This window comes from Rana temporaria, chromosome 1 (assembly GCF_905171775.1).
Source record: "Rana temporaria chromosome 1, aRanTem1.1, whole genome shotgun sequence".
NCBI lineage: Eukaryota > Metazoa > Chordata > Amphibia > Anura > Ranidae > Rana > Rana temporaria.
The window spans coordinates 358,517,408-358,542,576 of record NC_053489.1 but is presented as its reverse complement, the minus strand read 5'-3'; the positions used below and the strand labels follow the sequence as shown (position 1 = coordinate 358,542,576).

The 25,169-nt window shown below is 44.1% G+C and overlaps 1 protein-coding gene across 2 annotated transcripts in view; it reads left to right on the top strand.

Moving 5' to 3' along the window:
* LOC120909839 (cocaine- and amphetamine-regulated transcript protein-like) overlaps positions 1-22,281 on the top strand; it is a 41,809-nt gene extending 19,528 nt beyond the window's left edge. The window contains exons 2-3 of one of the 2 annotated variants that reach the window (XM_040321570.1): positions 16,056-16,163; positions 21,248-22,281. In XM_040321570.1, the coding sequence (XP_040177504.1) occupies positions 16,056-16,163; positions 21,248-21,355 (216 nt within the window). In that variant the 3' untranslated portion in view covers positions 21,356-22,281. The remainder of the gene's footprint in view (positions 1-16,055; positions 16,164-21,247) is intronic. The other variant, XM_040321579.1, reaches the window with a different exon arrangement.
* The last annotated feature ends 2,888 nt before the right edge of the window (positions 22,282-25,169 follow it).

Sequence of the window (25,169 nt, the reverse complement as noted above, 5' to 3'; positions counted from 1 at the left end):
CGTAGTTGTGTGTTTTCTTTTTTTAACCAATTCCCCCCAATCAAACTTTTCCCCAGTGCAAATATTTATTTTTCCTTTAGTGCCATCAATGGTGAATTATATTTCCATTTATTTTTCTTGTGTAGTGTATACCAAATTTTCAATACTATACGTGTCAACGTGTGTGTATTTTCTCCAATGTCCTATAATGTGGTGGTATCCATATGTTCCTTCCTAATTGTGTATTAGCCATTGTGTGTTCAATATTGACCCACCTTTTCTCATTATTTGATTTAGTCCCTTCCACCACGCGTGTTAACAAAGCCGCCTCGTAGTATTTTTGAAAGTCAGGTACATTTAATCCCCCTTTTCAGAGTTGCCAGAGAAATTCTAGGTTTCTTATTGTGCCATATTAATTTAGTGGTTAAAATTCTAAAATCTGCTAGGGGTATATACTGTATATGGGGAGCATCTGAAACTTGTACATGATCTTCAGAAGTATTATCATCTTTAGGGCGTTAACCCGCCCCATCCATGATAGGAGGCGTGCTGCTATCCTCTTTATTTCTATTTTTATATCCTCTAATAGTGGGATAGTCTATAGTCTATAGTTTGCTTGATATATTTCCTCCAGAGATGCCGTTAATTTAATCCCAAGATATTTTATTTCCGTCCTCCTCCAAGGGAATGGAAACTCTTGTTGTAGACTCAGTTACTCTTTCAATTTCATATTTATATTTAATATTTCGTATTTACTCGGGTTGATCTTTAAATTAGTTAGATCTCTGTATTCCTTTAGTGCTTACAAAAGGTTGGGCATTGTAATTCGGGGGTTTGATATATATAATAATATATCATCTGCAAATGCAGCTAATTTATGCTCCTCTTCTCCAACTTTGAAGCCCCCTATGTCCGCGTCCCCCCGCACTGTCGCCAGAAGAGATTCCAGTGCAAGCACGAACAAGAGCAGAGACAGGGGGCATCCCTGTCTCCTCAGGTTATTTATCCTAAAGGGGAGTGACAATGTTCCATTTACTTTCACCATGGCTGTAGGACCTTTGTATAATGTTTGTATCCACTGCATCATGATTGGGTATATCCCCATGCTCTCTAGAGTGCTCATCATGAATCCCCAGTCTACCCTGTCGAATGCCTTTTCGGCATGTATCGACGGGAGTAGGACGGGGACTCCCTTTTCTTATTTTTTGAGGTAACAGAAGTGTTCTGTAACGTTCACCACCGTTTATGACCTTCCATCAACCCACGACACCTTATCCGACACACAAACAAACCAGCAGGCACGATCCATATCAATTCCCCAGAAAATGAGACTGACCGCTCTATTCTCTGCTTCAAAATGTATGAACACTTTTAATGGTTAGCTCTCAAGTTTATATACAGTTTACAAGGCATGTTTCAGTGATCACAGGAACAATCAAACTCTCCACCCACCCATCACACCCTGGGGGGGCTTCAATACACCTTCAGATCGCTAATTGCTAAACATTCCAGACTTTTCGGCGCCGGTCTATAATTAACATGACCTAATCACTGCACCTGAGAAGTCACATTCCTTCATTAACAGAATTCAAACAAAACACCATCACACAATGATTTCCCCTCAATCCACATCTGTAGACAGACGGTCTGTCTCCGACAGAAAGGTATTCACACCTGAGCATCAATAGGCTTTACACAGTGTTATCACACAATGAAAGGCCTTTCAAGAGCCAGCCTCATTTAACATGTCAACAGTCTACAGAGAGATGAGTCATAGGATAAACCAACACTTTGCAATATCTCCTTCAATATGAGCTATCAGTAATGTCCCCTGTCCTGTAATTTAGGATATCATTTCTCAGTCACCCTATGGCCCTATCGGACATAAGGTGACCCTAGACATAAGACTCCTTGGTGACGCCCGTACAGGAGTACCCCTCATCCTTCCAAAGTCTCTGTTTGTCACAGGTCATTCCGTTACATCTCTCCCCTTTCGGTGGGAGACTGACACAGGAGGGAACCCCAAACGGTTGACTCCGAAGTTAGTCAGTAGTACCAGTCCTTCAATGCTGGTATCCATACCGTACCCCAAATAAATTGCTCCAAACAGAGCATTACTCACCCCGCCAACCTCTGCCTCTCTCAGAGAACCTGCCTGCCGCTGGGGAGAGGCCTGGACTGGCCCTTCTCCCTGGAGTCCTTTCAGCTGCTGGAGAGAAGACACGGTGACTGGGCTCAGTCCATCATGATGTTGGGGATCTGGACCAACTGGCCCCCATCCCTGGTGTATACCAGTGGAGACTGAAGTCCCATTCACTGGTAGGTGAAAATCCCCTGATGCTTGCAAAGCAAAGCCGACATCCTCCTGTCTCGGTGACGCACCATTTTCTGGGGTTGTGTCAGTGAAGACTGAAGTCCAATCCACTGCCCCAGGAACTCCCTCTTCCGTTAGTTGAGAGCAGAGGCTTGTGGCACTCTGCTCTGTTGCCAGCTCTTCCGCTGGGTTTCTTTGAGTGGAGACCACAGTCCCATCCACTCCCACAGGAACTCCCTCTCATGCTAGTTGAGAGCAGAGGCTTGTGGCACTCTGCTCTGTTGCCAGCTCTTCCGCTGTGTTGCTGGGTTGTGTGCAGCAGCCAGTAGCATCCTGCCCTGCTGCCAGTGATTCAGCTGGGAGTAAAAGCTTTACCACCACAGCTTGTTGCTGGAGAGAGGGGCCAACTGCCCCGGCTCCCTGGAGCTCCACACCATCTGCTTCGGCTTTAGGGATGGCAACCTCCATATTTTCCACTGCCGATTCATCAGCTAGGATTTCAGAGCTGTCATCTGAAATGTCCTCATAGGCCCAGGCAACGGGAGCCCCACCCTGCTGCTGAGCAGAGTCTAGCAGTTGTCTGTGGGCAATCTCCAGCTCCCATTCCTGAATGGCCAGAAACTCCAAATCTTTCTGCAACCAGTGGCCTTCCGAGACATTCAATTTTTCCTCTCTGTGCTCCATTATGTCCTCCAAGCGCCACTCCCTATCATCCCCAAAGTCAGGATCACTGGACATCCTCCAATACAATAGTCCCAGGCCATCATAGTCAAAGCCTTCCGTGGGGCTGTCATCCGCTGACCACGGGCACTCTTGGGCTACATACCACCGGAGGGCTCTGTAGCTCTCGTCCAACCGCATCTCTGCCCGGATCAGCCTGCTTAACTCAGCTGTCCACTCCTGCTTCGGTTGTTCCCCTAACAACGGCATTCGTGCGTCATACTGCGGCCAGTACCTTACATGGATGGAGGGGAGAACCTTCCCCTGGTGTTGCTGCTCAAGAGCTAGCGCTTCCTTCCAGAGTTGGCAACGAATCACATCCGACCATCCCAGCAGGGCCTCCTCTGATACTGGTCCTTTGTGCTGTATCCGCATCTCTTCTAACCTCCTTCTGAATTTCTCTTCAATGGAGACTGGTATCTGCACCTCTCCTCTCTCTTCAGTTGGTGCTGCTGTGACTTCTGCTGCTGCAGCACCTCTTTTTGCTGTAGCCAAGTGGCATCCACAGCCGCTATAACCCGGTCTATGATCTCCGGTGGAGGATTAGGTCCATACTGTGCCAGTCCACGTTTAACAGCACGTTAAAAAAAATCTTCCTCGGGCGCCCTGTCTGTTATGCTGGTCCTTTCTGTTACGCTGGGCCTTTCAGCTCTATCCATTTGGACATGCTCTGCATTAATGTCCCTTCTCTTACGATTGCAGGCCGATCTGCCCCGACTCTCCAGTAAGTCCTTGAGGGAAGAGAGCTTCAGCCGTTCATACAGTGTCTCCATTGTCCTGTGTCCTTGTAGCCGTCCTTCTGACGATGGAAACATCCCACTGCTGTGCCACCACTTGTAACGGTCACCACCGTTTACGACCTTCCATCAACCCACGACAGCTTATCTGACACTCCAACCATCCAACAGACATCAGACATCCCATTTCCCAGAATAACAAGACTTGCTCTGTTACTGGTTTCAAATGTATGAACACTTTTAATGGTTAGATCTCAAGTTTATATACAGTTTACAAGGCATGTTTCAGTGATCACAGGAACAATCAAACTCTCCACCCACCCATCACACCCTGGTGGGGCTTTAACCACTTAAGCCCCGGACCAAAATGCTGCCTAAAGACCCAAGGGGTTTTTACAGTTCGGGACTGCGTCGCTTTAACAGACAATTGCGCGGTCGTGCGACGTGGCTCCCAAACAAAATTGGCGTCTTTTTTCCCCCACAAATAGAGCTTTCTTTTGGTGGTATTTGATCACCTCTGCGGTTTTTATTTTTTGCGCTATAAACAAAAATACAGCGACAATTTTGAAAAAAATGCTATATTTTTTACTTTTTGCTATAATAAATATCCCCCAAAAACATATATAACATTTTTTTTCCTCAGTTTAGGCCGATACGTATTCTTCTACCTATTTTTGGTAAAAAAAATCGCAATAATCGTTTATAGGTTGGTTTGCGCAAAATTTATAGTGTTTACAAAATAGGGGATAGTTTTTTTGCATTTTTTTTTTATTTTTTTTTTACTACTAATGGCGGCGATCAGCTATTTTTTTTGTGACTGCGACATTATGGCGGACACTTCGGACAATTTTGACACATTTTTGGGACAATTGTCATTTTCACAGCAAAAAATGCATTTAAATTGCATTGTTTATTGTGAAAATGACAGTTTGCAGTTTGGGAGTTAACCACAGGGGGCGCTGTAGGAGTTAGGGTTTACTTTGTGTGTGTTTACAACTGTAGGGGGTTGTGGCTGTAGGAATGACGTCATCGATCGCGTCTTCCCTATAAAGGGAATGACGCGATCGATGCGCCGACACAGTGAAGCACGGGGAAGCCGTGTTTACACACGGCTCTCCCCGTTCTTCAGCTCCGGGGAGCGATCGCGACGGAGCGTCTATAAACGAATAGCCGCGCCGTCGTCCCGGATCGCTCCTGAAGCCACAGGGACCGCCGCATGTACGGGGGGGGTCCCGATCGGACCCCCGACCCACGTCAAGCAGGGCACGTATATATACGTGCATGTGCCTGCCTGTGCCATTCTGCTGACGTATATGTACATGCGGCGGTCCTTAAGTGGTTAATACACCTTCAGATGGCTAATTGCTAAACATTCCAGACTTTTCGGCGCCGGTCTATAATTAACATGACCTAATCACTGCACCTGAGAAGTCACATTCCTTCATTAACAGAATTCAAACAAAACACATCACACAATGATTTCCCCTCAATCCACATCTGTAGACAGACGGTCTGTCTCCGACAGAGAGGTATTCACACCTGAGCATCAATAGGCTTTACACAGTGTTATCACACAATGAAAGACCTTTCAAGAGCCAGCCTCATTTAACATGTCAACAGTCTACACAGAGAGATGAGTCATAGAATAAACCAACACTTTGCAATATCTCCTGCAATATGAGCTATCAGTAATGTCCCCTGTCCTGTAATTTAGGATATCATTTCTCAGTCACCCTATGGCCCTATCGGACATAAGGTGACCCTAGACATAAGACTCCTTGGTGACGCCGGTACAGGAGTACCCCTCCTCCTTCCAAAGTCTCTGTTTGTCACGGGTCATTCCGTTACATGTTCTTACCTCATTGTCCCTCCCCTCTCTCCTTGGTACAAAGCCCACTTGATCAGAATGGACCAGCTCCGTCACTAAATCTTTCATCCTTGTTGCTAATATTTTCGCGAACAATGTTATGTCTGCGTTTAACAATGATATAGGTCTATAGTTTGAACACTTAGTACTATCTTTACCTTCTTTTGCTATAATGGTAATTGATGCCAATAAGGCTTCTTTACTCATCTCATACCTCCTTCCCAGTCAATTCATATATGTGCACAGTTTTGGGGTCAGGATTTCTTTAAACCTTTTTAAGTATAATGTTGTGTAGTGTATCCATCTGGCCCTGGACTTTTTCCTGGTGCTGATTCTTTTAACGCCCGATTAATCTCCTCTACCGTTATTGGTGTTTCTCATTCCTTTGTTATCCGGGGAATCCTAGCTTTTTTTAATATTCTTTTATGCTTTCTTTTTTCCCCTCGTCCCATTGTCCTTTCTGATTTACTGAGTTTAATTGTTCATAAAAGTCTCAAAATACCGTCGCTATGTCCTTTGTATTATAGATCATTTCCCCTTTTTTATTTTGTATTTTTTCTATGAAGTTCATAGATTTTTTTTTCTTAACATCCTTGCTAGGCACTTGCTGTTTTTATTCCCCCATTGATATCTTTCCTTTGAGATTACTACCGTATATACTCAAGTATAAGCCGACCTGAGTATAAGCCGAGGTACCTAATTTTACCACAAAAAAACTGGGAAAACGTATTGACTCGAGTATTAGACAAGGGTGAGAATGCAGCAGCTAATGTAAGCGGAAAAGAGGGTCAACAATGCCCATTTGCACGCCTCACTGTGACCATTGCAACCTCACTGTGCCCATCTCACTGTGCCCAGTGCAACCTCACTGTGCCCATCCTCCCTGTGCCCATTCTCACTGTGCCCATTGTCAATGTGCCAATCCTTACTGTGCCCATCTTTACTGTGCCTATTGTCACTGTGCCCATTGTCAGTGTACCTGAAATTGACAGGCTGCAGGCATCCATTCATTGTTTAAAACTTGCGGTCTCCTCCTGGTCCTTTATGTGATAGGCGTTTCTCAGCAGACACAGTTCCGCCTATCACGGACGTTCTCTCATCCTCGGACTCAGTTTCCCAGCAGACACTGTGTTCAGTGTTCCGCCAATCACGGACGTCCTCTTGTCCGAGGATGAAAAGGCGTCCATGATTGGCAGAAGACTGAACACAGTGTCTGCTGGGAAACTCGAGGATGAGAAAACATTTGTGATAGGCGTTTCTCAGCAGACACAGTTCCGCCTATCACGGAAGGGACCAGGAGGAGACCGCAAGTTTTAAACGATGGACGCCCGCAGCCTTTCAATAATTTCAGGTACACTGACTCGAGTTTAAGCCAAGGGGGATATTTTCAGCCCTAACAAAAGGGCTGAAAAACTTGGCTTATACTCGAGTATATACGGTAGTTCTTGTGACAGTTCCTGATCTTGCCCTCTCCATTTTTTATGTCTTTGCTCTAGTAGGTATATTTCTTCTATCAATTTTGCCCTCTTTTTTATTGTTTCTCCTAGCTCATTGAGATCAGGATTCCCCTTATGTAGGCTTTATGTGCCTCCCACAGGGTATCGTCCGCAATCTCACTGGTTCCATTTAAACTAAAATATTGCTCTAATTCTTTTTTTATTATCTCCTCCCCTTGTTTAGCTAGAATATCCTTTTGTAGTTCTGCTTATCATTCTAGTGTTTATATAGATAAGAAAGAAGACAGATGCAGGGTTTTCACAGTCAACAGGGTTTGCCAATGCACCTGCAAGGTTTTCCCATTCTCAAAGTTCCACAATCAATTTCCCGTGCATCAACAGATTTCATGTAGTGTGTATACAAAGATAATACATATTACTCACAGTCCATTTATCTGTTTACTTGCCTCTCCCTTATAGGTATTCCTAATAGGGGGCACACTGGGACAGACACGCGGATGCGCAAGGTTTTCACATTGAACAGGGTTTTACCGTCAATTACCGGCCCATAGGCAGGTGCAGGGTTTTCCCATTCAACAAGGTTTCACATTCAAATACCCCTGCATAGGCAGTTTACGTACAAAGTATGTTTAGGGATGCTTACAGTCCATTTGCTCACCTCTCCCTTATAGGTATTTCCACTGTAACAGATAACAGGGTATATATGCAAGTTTTTTTTACCATTAGCAGGGTTTGCGAAAGCAAGTTCAGGGTGCAAGATTTTCACATTCAACAGGATTTCACCATCAATTTCCAACTCATTAGCAAATTGCGAACATAACTTATATAAAAATAGTTATTGCTATTCACAGTCCATTTGCCTGTTCCCCTATAGGTACTTCCATTAGGGGGGTCACACTGGGGCAGGCAGAAGGATATGTATACCTGATTTTCACATTTAACCAGGTTTACAAAGTGCAAGTACAAAGGTTTCACCTTCAACAGAGTTTTTACAGTGTGCTTGCCATGACATAGACAGATTTCTTGCAAAGCCCATGCAAAAATACTACCACCTGCTCACAGTCCATTCATCAGTTTGCTCACCTCTCCTATTTAGGGGGTCGCACTAGAGCAGGTGAAAAGATGCACAAATAAGATTTTCACAGCCAGCATGGTATTGCAGAAAAAGATGAAAATTTTTCACATTCAATAGGGTTTCAACAGGGTTTCCTAGTCCATTACCATAGCATGATTGTATTACATGTATAACACTGCACACAGTCCATTAATCTATTTGCTCCCTTATACGTATTCCACATATATATACATTTTACCCCTACCCATTCACAAACAAAAAAGTAGTGTAGTGTTAAAAACAACAGTAGACAGTTTTTGACAAGTCTTTTATAATATCTTCTTCTTCTCCGGTCTTCCTCCATCTTCTCCCGCATCTTCTTCCTCCTTTCTTCTCCTTCTCCCCTGCTTCTTCTTCCGCTCTTCTACTTTCTTCGGTGTCCTTCTTCCTCTGCCGCTGCTCCCGCCGACGACCCTTCTCCGATGCTGCCTTCTGCTGATCTGTCGGGGCTGATGTCCTGCATTTCTTAAATAACGATGGGAGCATGGCAATCGGATTAAGTCTCACTGAGGCCACGCCCCCTTGTGACATCACCGCCAGGGGCATGATGGGTCCGTGACGTAATAAGGGGGTACGGCCTCTGTGTCACGTAATCCGATTACCACGCCCCCATCGTTATTTAAGAAACGCAGGACATTGGCACCGATAGATCGGCGGGATGCAGAATCGAAGGAGGGTTGTCAGCAGGAGCAGCGGCAGAGGAAGAAGGACACCGGAGAAAAAAGAAGAGCGGAAGAACTAGCAGGGGGAGAAGGAGAAGAACGGAGGAAGAAGATGTGGGAGAAGATGGAGGAAGACTGAAGAAGAAGATATTAACAATAGACTCGTCAAAAACTGTCTACTGTTGTTTTTAACACTACAATACTTTTTTTTTGTGAATGGGTAAGGGTACAATATACCTCATACTCATTCACATGGGGGGGGGGCCGGGGTCTGGGCGCTTCCAGATTCCGATAAGCCGCCAGCCTGCAGACCCCCGACAACCACCAGGCAAAGGTTGTCGGGAAGAGGACCTTGTTCCCATCAACATGGGGGCAAGGTGCTTTGGGGGGGGGGTCAGAGCCCCCTGCCCCAAAGCACCCATCCCCCCATGTTGAGGGGATGCGGCCTGGTATGGTTCAGGAGGGGGGGTTCGCTTGTCCCCTCCTTTTCCTGACCTGCTGGGCTGCATGCTCGGATAAGGGTCTGGTATGGATTTTGGGGGGACCCCCACGCCATTTTTTTTATTTGGTGTGGTCGGGTCCCCTCCAAATCCCAAGGGCCTGGTATGGACCTGGGGGGGACCCCACGCTGTTATTTTTCACGGTTTTATTTTTTTTAGCCGGGATTTTTTTTTTACATTCAGCGTGAAGCCAGCTGACTCATTAGTTGTTAAGGACTAGGCGGCCGGCTTCCCGGCCCCCTCCTTAGCAACCATCTAGATACAGTGTAAAAAAAAAAAAAAAATAGGGCTGTGGAAATTAAAGATTAATTCTTCGATTAATCGTTATTTTTTTTGGTACTAGTGGTGCAACGGATCGTAAATGATCCGTGATCCGAACCGGTCACCATATGCGTATCGGCACACCACGTGATCCGCGGAGCTCCACCGCTGCCTCAGCCATAGGAAAGGCCGCGGCTTCGGCCTAGCTCCCGGAGTGGCGGCCATCTTGGTCTACCCCGACGGCGGCCTAGGTGAGCCTAGAGCGGCACACTGACATCATCACCCAGCCTCAACTGCTCGAGTTCGTCCGGCTTCTCTCTAAGCAAGCACTAATCTTCCAATACAGTGGGGGAGATGTGGACCATATTACAGTGGGGAGATGTCTGTGGATAATACAGTGGGGAGACATCTGTGGATATTACAGTGGGGTGATTGTGGATATTACAGTGAGGGTGATTGTGAATATTACAGTGAGGGAGATGTCTGTGGATATTACAGTGGGGGAGATGTCTGTGGATATTACAGTGGGGGAGATGTCTATGGATATTACAGTTGGGGAGATGTCTGTGGCTATTACAGTGGAGACTATATATGGTTGTGATCTGAAAAATGTATGTGCGTTATAATTAATCGAAATTAGTCGATTAATCGAACGCGAAAATTTTAATCAGTAACAGCCCTAAAAAAAACACAAATTCGCAGCAAAATCACGGTAAAAACATGGTACTTGCGTTTTGGATGCGGGTCCATTAAATTCTATTATATGCAAAACGCTGCATTTTGCGGTAAAAAAGTCCCTGACCCTTTCCAAAAATGCAGAGGCACAAAAATGCATTGATGTGAACATGTTCCATAGGAACCCATGTTAAAAAAAAATCCCTGCATTTATGCAAAATGTATCAAAAAATGCTTTTGTGTGAATCGAGCCTTAAAGCGGTTGTATACCCGCATTTGTTTTTTATTTGTTTTTTACACCTCAAAAGTAAAAGCCATAATGAGCTAGTATGCACCGCATACTAGCTCATTATGAAATACTTACCTTAAAACGAGGTGTAGGGAACTTACCTGGTCCACGCAGAGCAAGATGTCTTGCTCCGGCGTGTCTTCCGGGTATCGCCGATCCAGCGCTGTGATTGGCTGGAGCGGCGATGTCGTCACTCCCGCGCATGCGCGCGGGAGACTTCTTTCTGGCAAGGGCCGGTCCTTTAGCCGAGGATCCCCCCTGCGCATGTGCCGCTGCAATCAGCGGCACATTGCGAGGGGAATATCTTTAGGAGATATTCTTTATACCTACAGGTAAGCCTTATTATAGGCTTACCTGTAGGTAAAAGTCAAAAAGTGGGGTTTACAACCACTTTAAGGTCCAACCCTTTGGAAGAAAAATCCTCCTGTGCACTGCAAGGGTTAAATGCTCGTTTAGGTCTGGGGAACAAGAAAAGCACCTGATCCTCCCCTCCTGCAGCAGCCAGTGTGGCAGTCATTTACTTTCAGGTAAATCGGTTTATTTGAAATATAACACCACTAATAATCATTATATTTAGCAGACCAAAAAAAGCAAATAAGACAAATTTTATAGTTCGAATTTTCATACTGTACATATTACATATAGTTGCGTTTTTACTGCCCCCCAAGAGCTCTCCCTTTTCCTGGAATGGCAACGGCCGGGGTGTACACATAGCGCAGTCGCGATGCTTTGCTTCATGGCCACAGCAGGAATTATACCCCTGTTGCGTTCCACAATATAACAAGACACTTTCAATATATTTACCAAGCCAAAAGGAGCAAATATGAGAAATTCATTGTTCAGATTTACATACACATATTTACACTAACTGTTGGGAAGGGGGGGGGTTATTAAAACCATGTTGTTGACCTGGGTTTTTACTAACGCACAACAGCTCCCCCTTTAGCTGGAAGGGCAGTGGCTGGAGGTGTACACATATCGTGGCCAGGATGCTTTGCTTCATAGGCAGATTCCCACTCTATATCCACTACATGAGCCCCTAAATCTAATGTGCCCTTTGGAATGCCCACTCCATCTGTAACAAGCGCACATTTGTGCATGACCTTTTCAACCTTTATGGCTTTAACATACTTACCATAGCCTAAACTTGGCTTCAAGATTTTTGACTCTGGTTCTCCTGCTGCCCTTTCCCATGGTGGACTCCACTGGACTCACTTGCTTCTTTTGAGATGCACTGTATTTGTCTGTTTTCTCCAATTTGTCTGAGGATTGCAGCAATTTATCGGCCTCCTGAACCAGTATTGCACTTTTTTGATGACTTAGTTGCCTGGCTACCCTACTTTCTCTCCTCTAAAATGCCCACTATCATCCTTGGTGACTTCAACATCCCTGTCAATGTTAACAGCCCAGCTACAGCTCAACTTAACCTCATCTTTTGACCTAGAACACTCACTCCAATGGTAATACCCTCGACCTTGTATTCTCCTATCTTTGCACTCCTGGCAACCTTACCAAACCCCCGTTCCTTTCTGATCACAACCACATCAGCTTCACTGTCTCCTTTCCTCCAACCACCCATCCTTTCAAGCAGCAAACAATTACTTTGCCACTTTAACCCTTTTCTTCTCTATTCTGCTACTGACCACCTATATGACATTATCTCTAACCTATCTTGTCCTGACCTGGGCACCTCTGTCTACAACAGTTCACTTTCATCATCACTAGAGGCACTTGCTCCTCTAACTACACGCAGAATCAGGCCCCATCCATTACAACCCTGGCAAACTGACAAAACTAAAAATCTCAAGAGACATTGTCGTGCTCTTGAACGAACATGGTGTAAAACCAAATGCCTGCAGAGGACTTCACCCTACTGTCAGGGCTGGGCTCAGCCCTTCTTTCTCTGAGCTGGCCGCTCAGCTGTTGGCTAATTGCCAGCTCCTATCTCTCCATAGTGACTCACCTGTTGATGATCCTGCTTGTCAGTCCTGCCTACTTTTCCAGCTCCCTTGCTCTCTGCCTTTGCCTTGGTCAACATCACAGAGACTATCTCTTGCGTTCCTGTTGAAGACTTGCTTGGCTGACATCCTTTCTGGCTCCTGATCCTGCTTGCTGTTCTACTACATTCTTTTCTGGCTCTATGACATTTGGCTTGACTGACTATCCGATCTGGTTCCTGAACTCTGGCTATGTTTTGACTACGCTTACTCTGTTTATTGTTTTATTATTATTAAACAAGTGGGATTTAGCTGTACTTCTGTCTTGGTCTGATTCATGGTTTCTGACAGTACAGACTCCATGCTCACTGCAGACGCCTGTCTGCGCCTTCCCACCAGGTTGGGGACAGGGTCTGGGTGTCATCTCACAACCTCCAACTTCGTGTTCCTTCTCTGAAGTTTGCACCTCGGTTTATTGGGCCTTTCCATTTCCAGTGGCTTACGCGTTGGACCTTCCTTCTAGTATGCTTATCTCAAATGTGTTTCATGTCTCCTTATTGAAACCTTTGGTCTGAAACCGCTTTACCACCTCGGTGCCACGTCCTCACCCTATACAGGTTGAGAACCATGAGGAGTATGAAGTACGGTCCATTTTTGACTGCCGTAGGTTCCATGGGTGCATACAGTACCTAGCACATTAGAAGGGTCATTAAAGAGGGGGTACTGTCATGGCTGGGCTCAGCCCTTCCTTCTCTGAGCTGGCCGCTCAGCTGTCGGCTAATTACCAGCTCCTATCTCTCCACATTGTCTCACCTGTTGATGATCCTGCTTGTCAGTCCTGCCTACTTAAGCCTTCCAGCTCACTTGCTCTCTGCCTTCACCTTGGTCAACATCACAGAGACTCTCTCTCCTGCGTTCCTGTTGAAGACTTGCTTGGCTCCTGATCCTGCTTGCTATTCTACTATGTTTTGACTATGCTTACTGTTTATCTTTTTATTATTATTATTAAACAAGTGTGATTTAACTGTACTTTTTTCTCGGTCTGATTCATGGTTTCTGACACCTATATAAATATGCCCTCCTAATATACAATTCTTTCCTTCATAGTGCCAAACAAGCCTACTTTGTCTCTCTTATTAATACCTTGTTATCCAGTCCCTGTCGGCTCTTCTCAACCTTTAACTCCTGTGCTTCATCCCCCACCCCCTCTACTCACTGCTCAAAAGATTGCCAATTACTTCAAAAGACAAGTGTTATGCAACATGCATACATCTTCCCCACTCAACATACCTTGCCTAACAGCTCAGTCAACACTCTTCTCTTTTGAACTGGCTACTACTGAAGAGGTTACAAAACTTTTCTTAGATACCTACCTAAACAATTGTCCCCAGTATCCTATTCCCTCACAACTACTATGGTCACCCTCTTATCCTATCCAATGCTCCCTCACTCAAATCTTCAATCTCTCCCTCTTTAGTGGAATCTTCCCCTCCCCTCTAAAACATGCGTAGATCACTCCCATAGTAAAAAAGCACTGACTGTACCCCCACCAACCTGAACAACTTAGGACCCATCTCATTACTCCCATCCACCTTTAAACTTCTAGAACGGTTAGTCTAAAACTGTCTTAGCTCCTACCTCAGTGAAAATAACCTTCTAGACCCCTTACAGTCCAGCTTTTGCTTGCAGCACTCCACAGAAACTGCCTTACTAAAACTCACTAACGATTTACTAACTGCTAAAACCAATGGCCGCTACTCCATACTCCTACTACTTGACCTCTCTGCTGCCTTTGATACTGTTGACCACCCACTCCTTCTCAATAAACTATGTTCCTTGGCCTCCAAGATTCTGCTCTATCCTGATTCTCCTCCCACCTATCACAGCGCTCCTTCAGTGTCACCTACAACTCCTCTTTTCCATTCCCCCTTTCTGTGGGGGTCCCCCAAGGTTCAGTTCTTGGACCTCTTCTCTATCTACACCTCCTCCCTTGTAGACTTCACCTCTGTAACATCTCTAAAATACGACCCCTTTATAACAAATGAAACCACCAAGCTATTTATTCACTACCTTGTTATCTCTCGCCTTGACTATTGCAACTTCCTTCTTATTGACCTATCTATCATGAATGCTGCTTTCAGACTTATCCACCTTACCAATCGTTCAGTGTCTGCCGCCCCTCTCCGCCAATCCCTACACGGGCTCCAGATCGCCCAGCAAAATACATTTGAAATACTAACCACAACGTACAAGCCATTCACAACTCTGCCCCGAAATACATCACCAATCTTGTCTCCAAACGTCACCCAGCCTTCCTCTTCACCCCTCTCAAGACTTCCTTGTCTCCTCCTCCCATGCTCGTCTCCAGAATTTCTTCAGAGCCTCTCCTATCCTCTGGAACTCTCTACCTCAACCTGTCCAGCTAGCTCCTACTCTATCTTTACACTATATTAACTCTTACACTAATGTCTTCATACCCCAACATGCCTAGTGACCCAGACTGTAGACTATATAAGCTGGTTACTTGCATTACACCCCTTGAGTAACTTCAGACCAGGCAAGGTTTCAAATCCTTTACTGGAAAACTTGGTTATTCCAAATAACATTAGCAACAGTCTTTTCCCAACATCCCTAGCCCCTAACTCAGGCAAGTGGCTGCCCTAGTATACCTGCACAGGAATAAGTCCAGGATGGCAATATCCAGGATTTGCATTTTCGGAGCGGACTGTAAGTCCCTGCACTTCCTCTGGGCTGTAGTAAAATCCTGAGGGCAGATGTGCCTTAATGGTTACTCTGGACTCGGCATATTTAGCAGACCAACAGGACAGAGTCCAGTAACGGTAACAGCAGAAATCACAGACTTCAGTAACCTTATTGAATGCCCCAGAATTGGACCCCTGTCTCGTTTTTATATAGCACAGGACCAGGGAGCTGGACCCAAAAAAGTATGCAGGCATAAAATTCTACCTGCCTACAAGTATACAAAATTCAAAACTTCCTAGCAATTCCAAAAACTGTCCCACCCTCTACAGCATGGGTCTTCAAACTACGGCCCTCCAGTTGTTCAGGAACTACAATTCCCATCATGCCTAGTCATGTCTGTGAGTGTCAGTGTGTTACAATGCCTCATGGGATGTGTAGTTCTACAACAGCTGGATGGCCGTAGTTTGAGGATCCCTTCTCTACAGCATCCCACAGCTTTCTAAAGGATAGCAAGGTCACTAAATACAGAGATGGGGATAGGCCAACTGTGGATAAGACATATTACAGCTTGCAGTCAGAGTGTCCTGGGAACTGAGAAACTCAAGGCACTCAAAAAAGAATTCAATTATATCAAATAGTCTGTAATTCCTGGCATCCTTTATACCTAACACTACTCCTACAGATGTGTGAACCATATAACATTTTCAGATATTGCAATGTTGTAAGACCTCCACCAGTCTTACTTTACTATTCTAGAAAAAAATATGTATTATTTTATTATTAGACTTTTATTAACTTGTATTAAATTTAATTCTACTACTGTTATAATATTTTATACAGATAGAAGCGTTACAAGATGTCCTGGAGAAACTCAAAAGTAAAAGGATTCTTCCTCTGGACAAGAAGCTGGGATGGGTGCCTTCGGTAAGGAAAAGCCTAGCGGAGAATGTGGGTATTGCTAAGCATAAGAAACATATTATACACAAATATTTTCTCCGATTATACATTTTTATTAATGGTAAAACTATCTTTATGTAGTGCTACCCCCACAGGAGCTGTTTGGTAGGTTGGGTTCTCTGTTATTCTGCCTTGACTCAAAGAACAACCTCAACCTTAGCCTCACTGACAGATGTTCACTAGACAATATGTTCACTAGGCTATAGCAGCATAGAATAGAGTTCAATGCAGCTGAATTAGAGCAAACCCGGTAATTCACAATAAGTAATAACATCAGAAAACAGTAACAGCAATAATAATCAATACTGCAATAACTCCTCAGTAAAGAGTAGGCTATAACTTTAGGGTGTACTTTATATATAAATGTTAGCGATGAAAACTTAAATCCTTATACCCCTGACAATGGTTAACAAGCAAAGTTCTTGTGAAGCGGGTATCTGAAGGAGTAGTCTTTAGCCCTAGTTCTTTAGCCGGCGAGCATTGAGGCCCAGTCTTTATGGTACTTTCAATACAGTACCAGTAAAGTCTGCATGTAGTAAGACTGCTAGATATACATCCAGTCCCTATGTACTCAGTCTCTGCTAGCACCAATAGACCAATGGCAACAATCCTTCTCAATAGTCCCAGCAACACAGCAGCAGTGGTCCCTCTAGTCAGATGTCTTCTTACTTCTGGGTTGCCTGACAATAGTTCAGTCCCTCAGCACACAGGTTACAGCTCTGTACTCTCTGATCTTCTGGTGTAGGCATAGGAGACAGCAGGTTCGCACACTCTCTCTTGTTCCCTGCACACATGAAGACTGGCCTCCCTCAGAATGCCTGGGAAAAGCCTGTCCTCTCCTCCCGTTTGCCAAGATGTATGGGTGATGAAGTTTTTAGCTGTATTCAATTCCCCTGTGCGGCACTTCTCCAGGGCCACATGTCCCAGTGTCCCATGTGGCTGCTGTATTATCCAGTCTACTTCTTACAGGCACTGCTGCTGCCAGGTGGGGTGGGGGGGTCGAGCAGGGAATTTCACACAGCCGCAGCACAGCCAGTCGGAGGGGAAGAAAAAAAATGTCTGAGAACACATATAGTCAGAGTTCTGATACAGTGCAGTGGCAGGGGGAAAAATTAAGCCAGCAGCTGCCCAAACACATAGGAGTTCCAGCAATCCTGTGTAATCAGCTGTATATATCTGTACATTCTTTGTTTATTTAAAAGCAGAATATTCTTCAGTGCTTTACAATTTGGGTAAAGCACAAAGAGAATATACCCAGAGTAACATAATAAGTAATGAAACAAAGACAGGAGGGTTCTGCCCACAAGGGAAAAAACACTTAGGCCTGGTACACACAATAGGAAACGTATCCGCGGATACATCCTCTGAGGATTTTTATCCGAAGGAGTGTACACACCATCGGATCAAAATCCGCGCCGAATTCCCATCGCGGTGACGTGTCGCGCCGTCGCCGCGATGATGACGCGGCGACGTGCGCGACGCTGTCATATAAGGATATCCACGCATGCGTCGAATCATTACGACGCATGCGAGGGATGGGTTCGGACGGATCGATCCGGTGAGTCTGTACAGACCACCGGATCGATCCGCTGGAGCAGATTCCAGCAGATAGATTTGTTAGCATGTCTACAAATTTTTATCTGCTGGAAATCGGAAATATCCGCGGATAAATATCCGCTGGAACGTACACACCAGGGGATCTATCCGCTGAAACCGATCCGCTGAGATTTTTCAGCGGATGGATCCTCTCGTGTGTATGGGGCCTTAAGGAAATGGAACAAGCAAGACATGAACTTATCTGTACAAAGGACCTGCTATTATCTAATTGAAACAAATAATTACTTTATAATAATGCTGAATAACGTAGTCACCCAGCCAGACGATACAATCATATAAAAAAGGCACTTGGGGCAGAATTTGATAAAAGGGACATTGACAGGAGGATGTATGGTGATATGCATTAAGTAGTAACCAAAAGCAGAGAAAGGCATTTGTGTATAACCTTTAAAAACATGCTTAAAACTTTAAACAGCAAAATAATTTGGGATAGTGAACTCCAAGGATCAGATGCTGGAGATAGGAAGGCTGTAAACTATTAGTAAACTAGAAAATACAGCTGGGGTTGTAGGAGGTAGAACAGAGATCTGAGATGGATCAAAATATATGCAAGCCTTTAAATAAGAGTCAGATTTAGAATGTTAGCATCTGAAAAACTGTAAGGTAGAGGACACCCGCCAAGTGCCTCACAAACCACTTGTCTAAAATTGTGTACTGAGCCAAACAGATGTGAGCAGGTTGTTGAGGCCTTGGCTGCCAATTGTTTTTCTGTGACTTCCCCTAGAAAGCCCCTTCCTGTAGTGCAATCCAGATGCAGACGGAATGCTGCCCTTACAGCATTTTTATTTCCATTCACATGAAAATGGTTAGTGACAACAAATCTTGCCGCTGTTTGTTAAGGGTGGATTTACAGCCCATCTTCAGTATCAACTTTTCTTTGGTTTATGACTGGTTGGGAAATTGATGCAAATTGATAGAACCTCTGTAAAGTTTACGCTACAAAATGATAAGTAACACCTTACTTGTTGTAAGTGTGTCTTGGCTGGTGCAAATAGATGCACCCCAGGTACAGTCACAGGCACTGTGTTTCTTTCCAAAAATCTGCCCATCAACCACACATGCTGCCTGGCAAGGTGCCAGACACCAGTGAACATAGCACTATTCTCCAGCACATTCTGCCTGCTATCATAGATTATGCACCCTTCTTCTGCACATACTGCCTGCTGTCATATTCTCCACACTCTTCTCCTGCACATACTGCCCTCCATCATACCCTCCGAATGCATATCCTGCACAAACTGCCCTTGTCATACCTTCTGTACTCCTTTCCTGCACAAACTGCCCCCCTCTCTTACCCTTTGCAATCCTCTCCTGCACATACTGTTCACCATCATACCATCTGCAACTTTCCCCTTCTCATAGTTTCTCCACTCCTGTCCTGCACACACTTCCCCCTCTGACACTCGCTGCATTTATTTTTCTGCACATAAATGTTGATCTACTAAAACTGGAGAGTGCAATATCTGGTGCAGCTCTGCATAGAAACTAACCAGTTCCATTTTTTTTTGGTGAAAGCTTAATTGAACAAGCTGAAATGTAGAATCTGATTGGCTACCATGCACAGCTGCACCAGATTTTTCACTCCAGTTTTAGTAAATCAACCCCATACTGTCCACCCTCATACCCTACGTACTCCTCTCCTGCACATACTACCTGCCATTATACCCTCTGTACTTCTCTCTTACACATACTGCCAACCGCCATACCTTCCATTTTCCTCTTCTGCACATACTGCCCCCTGTCATGCCCTCTGCACTCCTGTCCTGCACATATTGCTCACACTCTGTACTACCTGCTGTCATACTCTTACCACTTCTCTACTGCACATACAGCCCCCTCTAACACTCACTGTATTCTCCTCTTGCTTCAAATGCCCCCATCATATACTCTGCACTCCTCTCCTGCATATACTTCCCAGGGTAATACCCTCCCTTCTCCTTTCCTGCACATACTGCCCCCTCTGATACCTTTCACACTCCTTTCCTGTCAATGCTGCCCACCATCATAATAGTTACTGCACTCGTCTCCTGCACATACTGCCCATTGTCATACCCTCTGCAATCCCTTCTGCACATACTGCCCCCTGTGATACCCTTCTTACTCCTCTCCTGAACATACTGCTGATTATTAAACTTGGCACACTCCTCTCCTGCACATACTGCCGCCACCAAACTCTAAAGCCTCATACACACAATCGGATTTTCCACAGACAAACGTCAGACTTTTGTCTGAATGACGTGTGCCTGGATTTTGTCTTGCATACAAACTGCACACAATTGTTGGCCAACAAACACGAACATAGTGACGTACTATACGTACTACGCGGTTTTTCAGCTCTTGAGCGCCACCCTTTGGGCACCTGCTAATGTCGTGTTTGGCGAGCATTGATTCCAAGCATGTGTTTTTGTACTTTTGTCTGACAACAGACCACTGTCCGGAAAAATTTAAACCCTGCCATTCAACATTTGTCCACGGAAAATCCAAACAATTGTCTGATGGAGCGTAGAAACCGTTGGATTTTCGGCCAACAGCCTGTCATCACACATATCCCGTCTGAAAATGTGATTGTGTGTACGAGGCTTAACACTCCTCCATTCCACAATTGCTCATTACAGCATTCCTCTCCTGCACCTACTGCCCCCTCTCATACACATTGTACTCCTTTCCTGCACATGGTGCTAACCACCATACCCTCCACTCTCCTATCCTGCATATACTGCCTACAGTCATATCCTCAACACCACTCTCCTGCACACATATCTCCCTCTGTCATACTATATATATATATATATATATATATATATATATATATATATATATACCCTGTTTCCCCAAAAATAAGACCTAGCGTTATTTTCCAGGAGGGCTGCAATATAAGCCCTACCGTGAAAATAAGCCCTAGTTAAAACTGCTTGTAAAATCCTATAATCCACTCTATTATAGTAGTATATAATGTACAATGTGTGTGTTTCTGTAATATAATTGTGGGGGAAGAGAGCTCCGGCGGGTAACAGAAGCAGAGAGCGGCTCTATAACAAAGGTATTTGGCACAATTATATTACAGAAACACACACATTGTACATTATATAATACTGTAATAGAGTGGATTATAGGATTTTACAAGCATTTTATCTCAGTTCACACTGGAGATTCCTGTCAGGCAGGGAGAGAGAGGGGGGAGAAAGGACAGCACATTACATGGTAAGACCTACCCTGAAAATAAGCCCTACTGTGTCTTTTGTTGGCATAATTAATATAAGACCCGGGCTTATTTTCGGGGAAACACGGTATATATATATATATATATATATATAGTATATTGTATATGACTAATATTTTTTTTATAAAGAAACTCTTTAAAGTATTTATTTCCGTATGTTGTATGTACGTCTGTATATTTAGCTCTGTTGGAGGTTTTGTATTTAATCTTCTATTTGAATTTTCTTATGTCTCTGTAGTGTGATGCTGGTGAACAGTGTGCAGTAAGGAAAGGTGCACGGATAGGAAAGCTTTGCAACTGCCCAAGGGGAACCACTTGTAACTTCTACATTCTCAAATGTTTGTAAGCAGAGATACATTTAACAAAGTGACATATGAAACTGGAGGAGAGATTGTGTCTGGCAAGCAACAGAGACAACTAGATCTGTTATGTGTTCCCCTTTTTACCTCATCTTTTTAGGTAATCCACTGAAGGTGACAAATTCAAGAAAGCCAATTTAGCAACACAGTGTTCTCAGTTTACACTATAAAAACAAATTAGCTAATGTATTACTATGAAACTCCAGTTTTGTTAAAAAAATAAAAAAAAGTACAAAGAAGACAAATTTAAACACAGACATTTAGGCAACGTGTATTGTAGATTTTTACCTGCTTCTGCTCTTTAGAGATTAAGATTGCCAATTCCAGTGCACTTGCTCAAATATAATGCTAATTGGGAGGTTCTGCATTTACATTATTGACATATTTTTAGACATTTCATTTCCGAGTCTAAAAGGAAACACAAAGAACAGTAAACCTGAGAACATTGCTAAGGGTGCCTATAATTTAATCTCAAACTCTGCATAGGGGAAAAACCAATGAGCCACTTGCAGGAGCAAGTGAATCAGAAATCGGCAAGTCCTGCCTACAAAATACTTTTTTTTGTTGGCGTAGTTATAAGAAAATACATTTTCATAAAATCATGGCCGATTGCAGATTCACATGGAAAAGTACATTTATTAACATTAAATTGCAAAAAGGCTTTGGCAGCAGTTATACAGTACATGTTATACTAATTAACAAAACTGGAGTTTAACTTTAAAGACTTGAACAAAGACTTTTCTCTGCAGTGAATTCCCACCTATTATACTGCTAGTCAATGTACTGTACATCTCTGTATTGTGCACTTTTTCTGCACTGTTGTGTGTTTTCAATGGAATTTAAAGCTGGCCATAGAAGCCATATGTTCAGTTTTCCTCTTGCACCTTTTTAAAATAAAAGCAAGTGCAACATTTCTGGGTCATTTCATTTGTACAAAATCGATGATAATTTTTCAATAGTTTAGTTCCATCTACACTCTGCAAAGAAGATCACTTAAAAGTACTGGAAGGTTTAGTGTCTTTTACATGAAGCTCTCAAGCAGCGGTAAAATGAATTTCTGTAACTTCAGAACAACCAGCCTAATCAGTTCCTGATCCGTTCCAGTAAAGTAGCTTATGAGAATATTTTATAGTAAACTAAGGATTTTCTCTCACCTTTATTCTCAGGACAACATGAGACTTCCGATATCACCTGCAGTTCTATTAGTCTAGTATTGCTCTGTGACCATTTAGGTGTAACACCTTCTGCAACAGCATTTTATCTTAGGGATGTGGAGGGGGAATCCCTCCCGCTGAGCTATTGTATTCTGACAGCGGGGAGATTTCCCTGCCATCAGAATACACTCATAAGCATCATCACGGATAGAGGGCAAAATCTTCTAACAGGCTGGTTCTCGATCTATAGATTGACTTGTGTAAAACCAACCTGCCCATACATGGATCAAAATCTTTCCAGTCCTTGCTGAACCAGTCAAACTTCAATCCATGTATGAGCAGGTTTTCACATCATGTTGGTGAGCTGTGTTGAGCTGCATAGGTTCAACACAAGGGCTCTCATGTTAAAAATGCATTGTCTGTTTGATTTTATGTAATTATATCCTTACCTCACTCCATAGCCAGGGATTGGTCTATGTGGGTAGTCCCACCCTTCTTCCTCATGTTTTAGCCTTCATTCACCACATTTACTGTATTCTGCTGGAGCTAGACACACTGGCCCATATTCTCAGTGAAGTTACGATGGAGTATCTCAGGATACTCCATCGTAACTCCCTTTTTTGGCCAGTGTATCTATGCGACTGATTCTTAGAATCATTTTCGCATAGATACACTTAAGATCCGCCATCTGTAAGTCACTTACACTGGCGGTTCTTAAATGTAATGACGCCGGCCGCCGCTAGATGGCATTTACGTGAAGGACTCATTTGCGTATGCAAATGATCCTTCTACGCCGATTCCCGAACGAGTTTGCGTCGCGTAACCGTCGCTAACGTCGTTTGCGTAAGCGGAAATTTAGTCCTGCTATTATGAGGAGTAAATTTCCGCAAGTCCCACGTAGGCCATGTTACGGATGGCGTCGGGTCCGCGTCGTGTTTTTTCGTCGGGTACGTCGTTTCCGTAAGTCGTTCTTGAATATGACTTTACGTCAATGACGCACACCGGCGCATGCGCAGTTCATTAGAATCGTGGGCGCGCTTAATTTGAATACAAGCCGCCCCCTTGGAGATCCGCCAGGCTACGCCGGGGCATTTACACTCCGCCGTCCCAACTTATGGAGCAAGTGTTTGGGGAATACAACACTTGCTCCTGTAAGTTGGGACAGCGGAGTGTAAGTGCCTTAAGCGCAGCCCGCGGATTTTTAGAGAGAATATGGGCCACTATGATTTTATTTTTTTACCTATCTGATGTTCATCTGCTTCGATCTGCACAAGTTTTTGGTTGTAGGCTGGATTCACACCTATGCATTTTAAGTGCTTTTTGCATTTTGCAGATTTGCACTACAGAACGTGTTCCATAGGAAACCATGTTAAATGGACTGCAACATGCAAATCTGTATCAGTTATGCAAATCACATTTTTAGTGCTCAGATTGTGGAAGCAGAACAAGAGCTACAGAAATAGTTTGTTGTTTTCAGCCCAGGTTCACACTGGGTACGATTTGAGATGCGATTTCACGTGTCACCGTCCTAATCGGTGCGACGCCGCATCTGCGGCGCTGCACTGATTTCAAAAAGTAGTTCCTGTACTACTTTTTGCGATTTCGGGCCGCGATTTACATTGACATCTGTGCAGAAACCGGCACAGATGTCTCTTAAATCGCGGCCGAAATTGGGACTGCCAGCGGGAGTGAAATTGTGCGAGTTCAGCTGAACTCGCACGGCTTCACTCCCGCAGCCAGTGTGAACCTGGGCTAAATGGCAGTATGTATGCCTTCCTTTTTACGCATCGCAACTCGCCACACCTCATGTCACTGTGCTGTCTATAGTGTCATTATGTGACATTTCAATATCATTATAATATAGTGTGTGTATAACATAATATTATAACCATAACCATATGACAAATTTGCTTGGAATCTAGGAGCCAGCTAAAAAAGTTAGGAGCCAGAAAACGCGCCCCGTCCCGACGAGCTTGCGCGCAGAAGCGAACACATATGTGAGCAGCGCCCGCATATGTAAATGGTGGTCAAACCACACATGTGAGGTATCGCTGCGATTGGTAGAGCGAGAGCAATAATTCTAGCCCTAGACCTCCTCTGTAACATGCAACCTTTAGAATTTTTTAAACAACGCCTATGGAGATTTTAAAGGGTAAAAGCTTGTCGCCATTCCACGAGCGGACGTAATTTTGAAGTGTGACATGTTGGGTATCAATTTACTCGGCGTAACATTATCTTTCATAATATTAAAAAAAATGGGGATAACTTTACTGTTGTCTTATTTTTTAATTAAAAAAAGTGTAATTTTTTCCCAAAAAAGTGCGCTTGTAAGACCGCTGCGCAAATACGGCGTGACAGAAAGTATTGCAATGATCGCCATTTTATTCTCTAGGGTGTTAGGATAAAAAATATATATAATGTTTGGGGGTTCTAATTAGAGGGAAGAAGATGGCAGTGAAAATAGTGAAATATTACATTAGAATTGCTGTTTAACTTGTAATGCTTAACTTGTAATACCAACGGCCACCACCAGATGGCACCAGCTTACACATCTGGTGGTAATAACTTGTAATACCAAAGGCTCACCACCAGATGGCGCCCCCCCCTTCCAAGCCAAGTCGCCAGGACCCTATTTCTAGTCGCCATG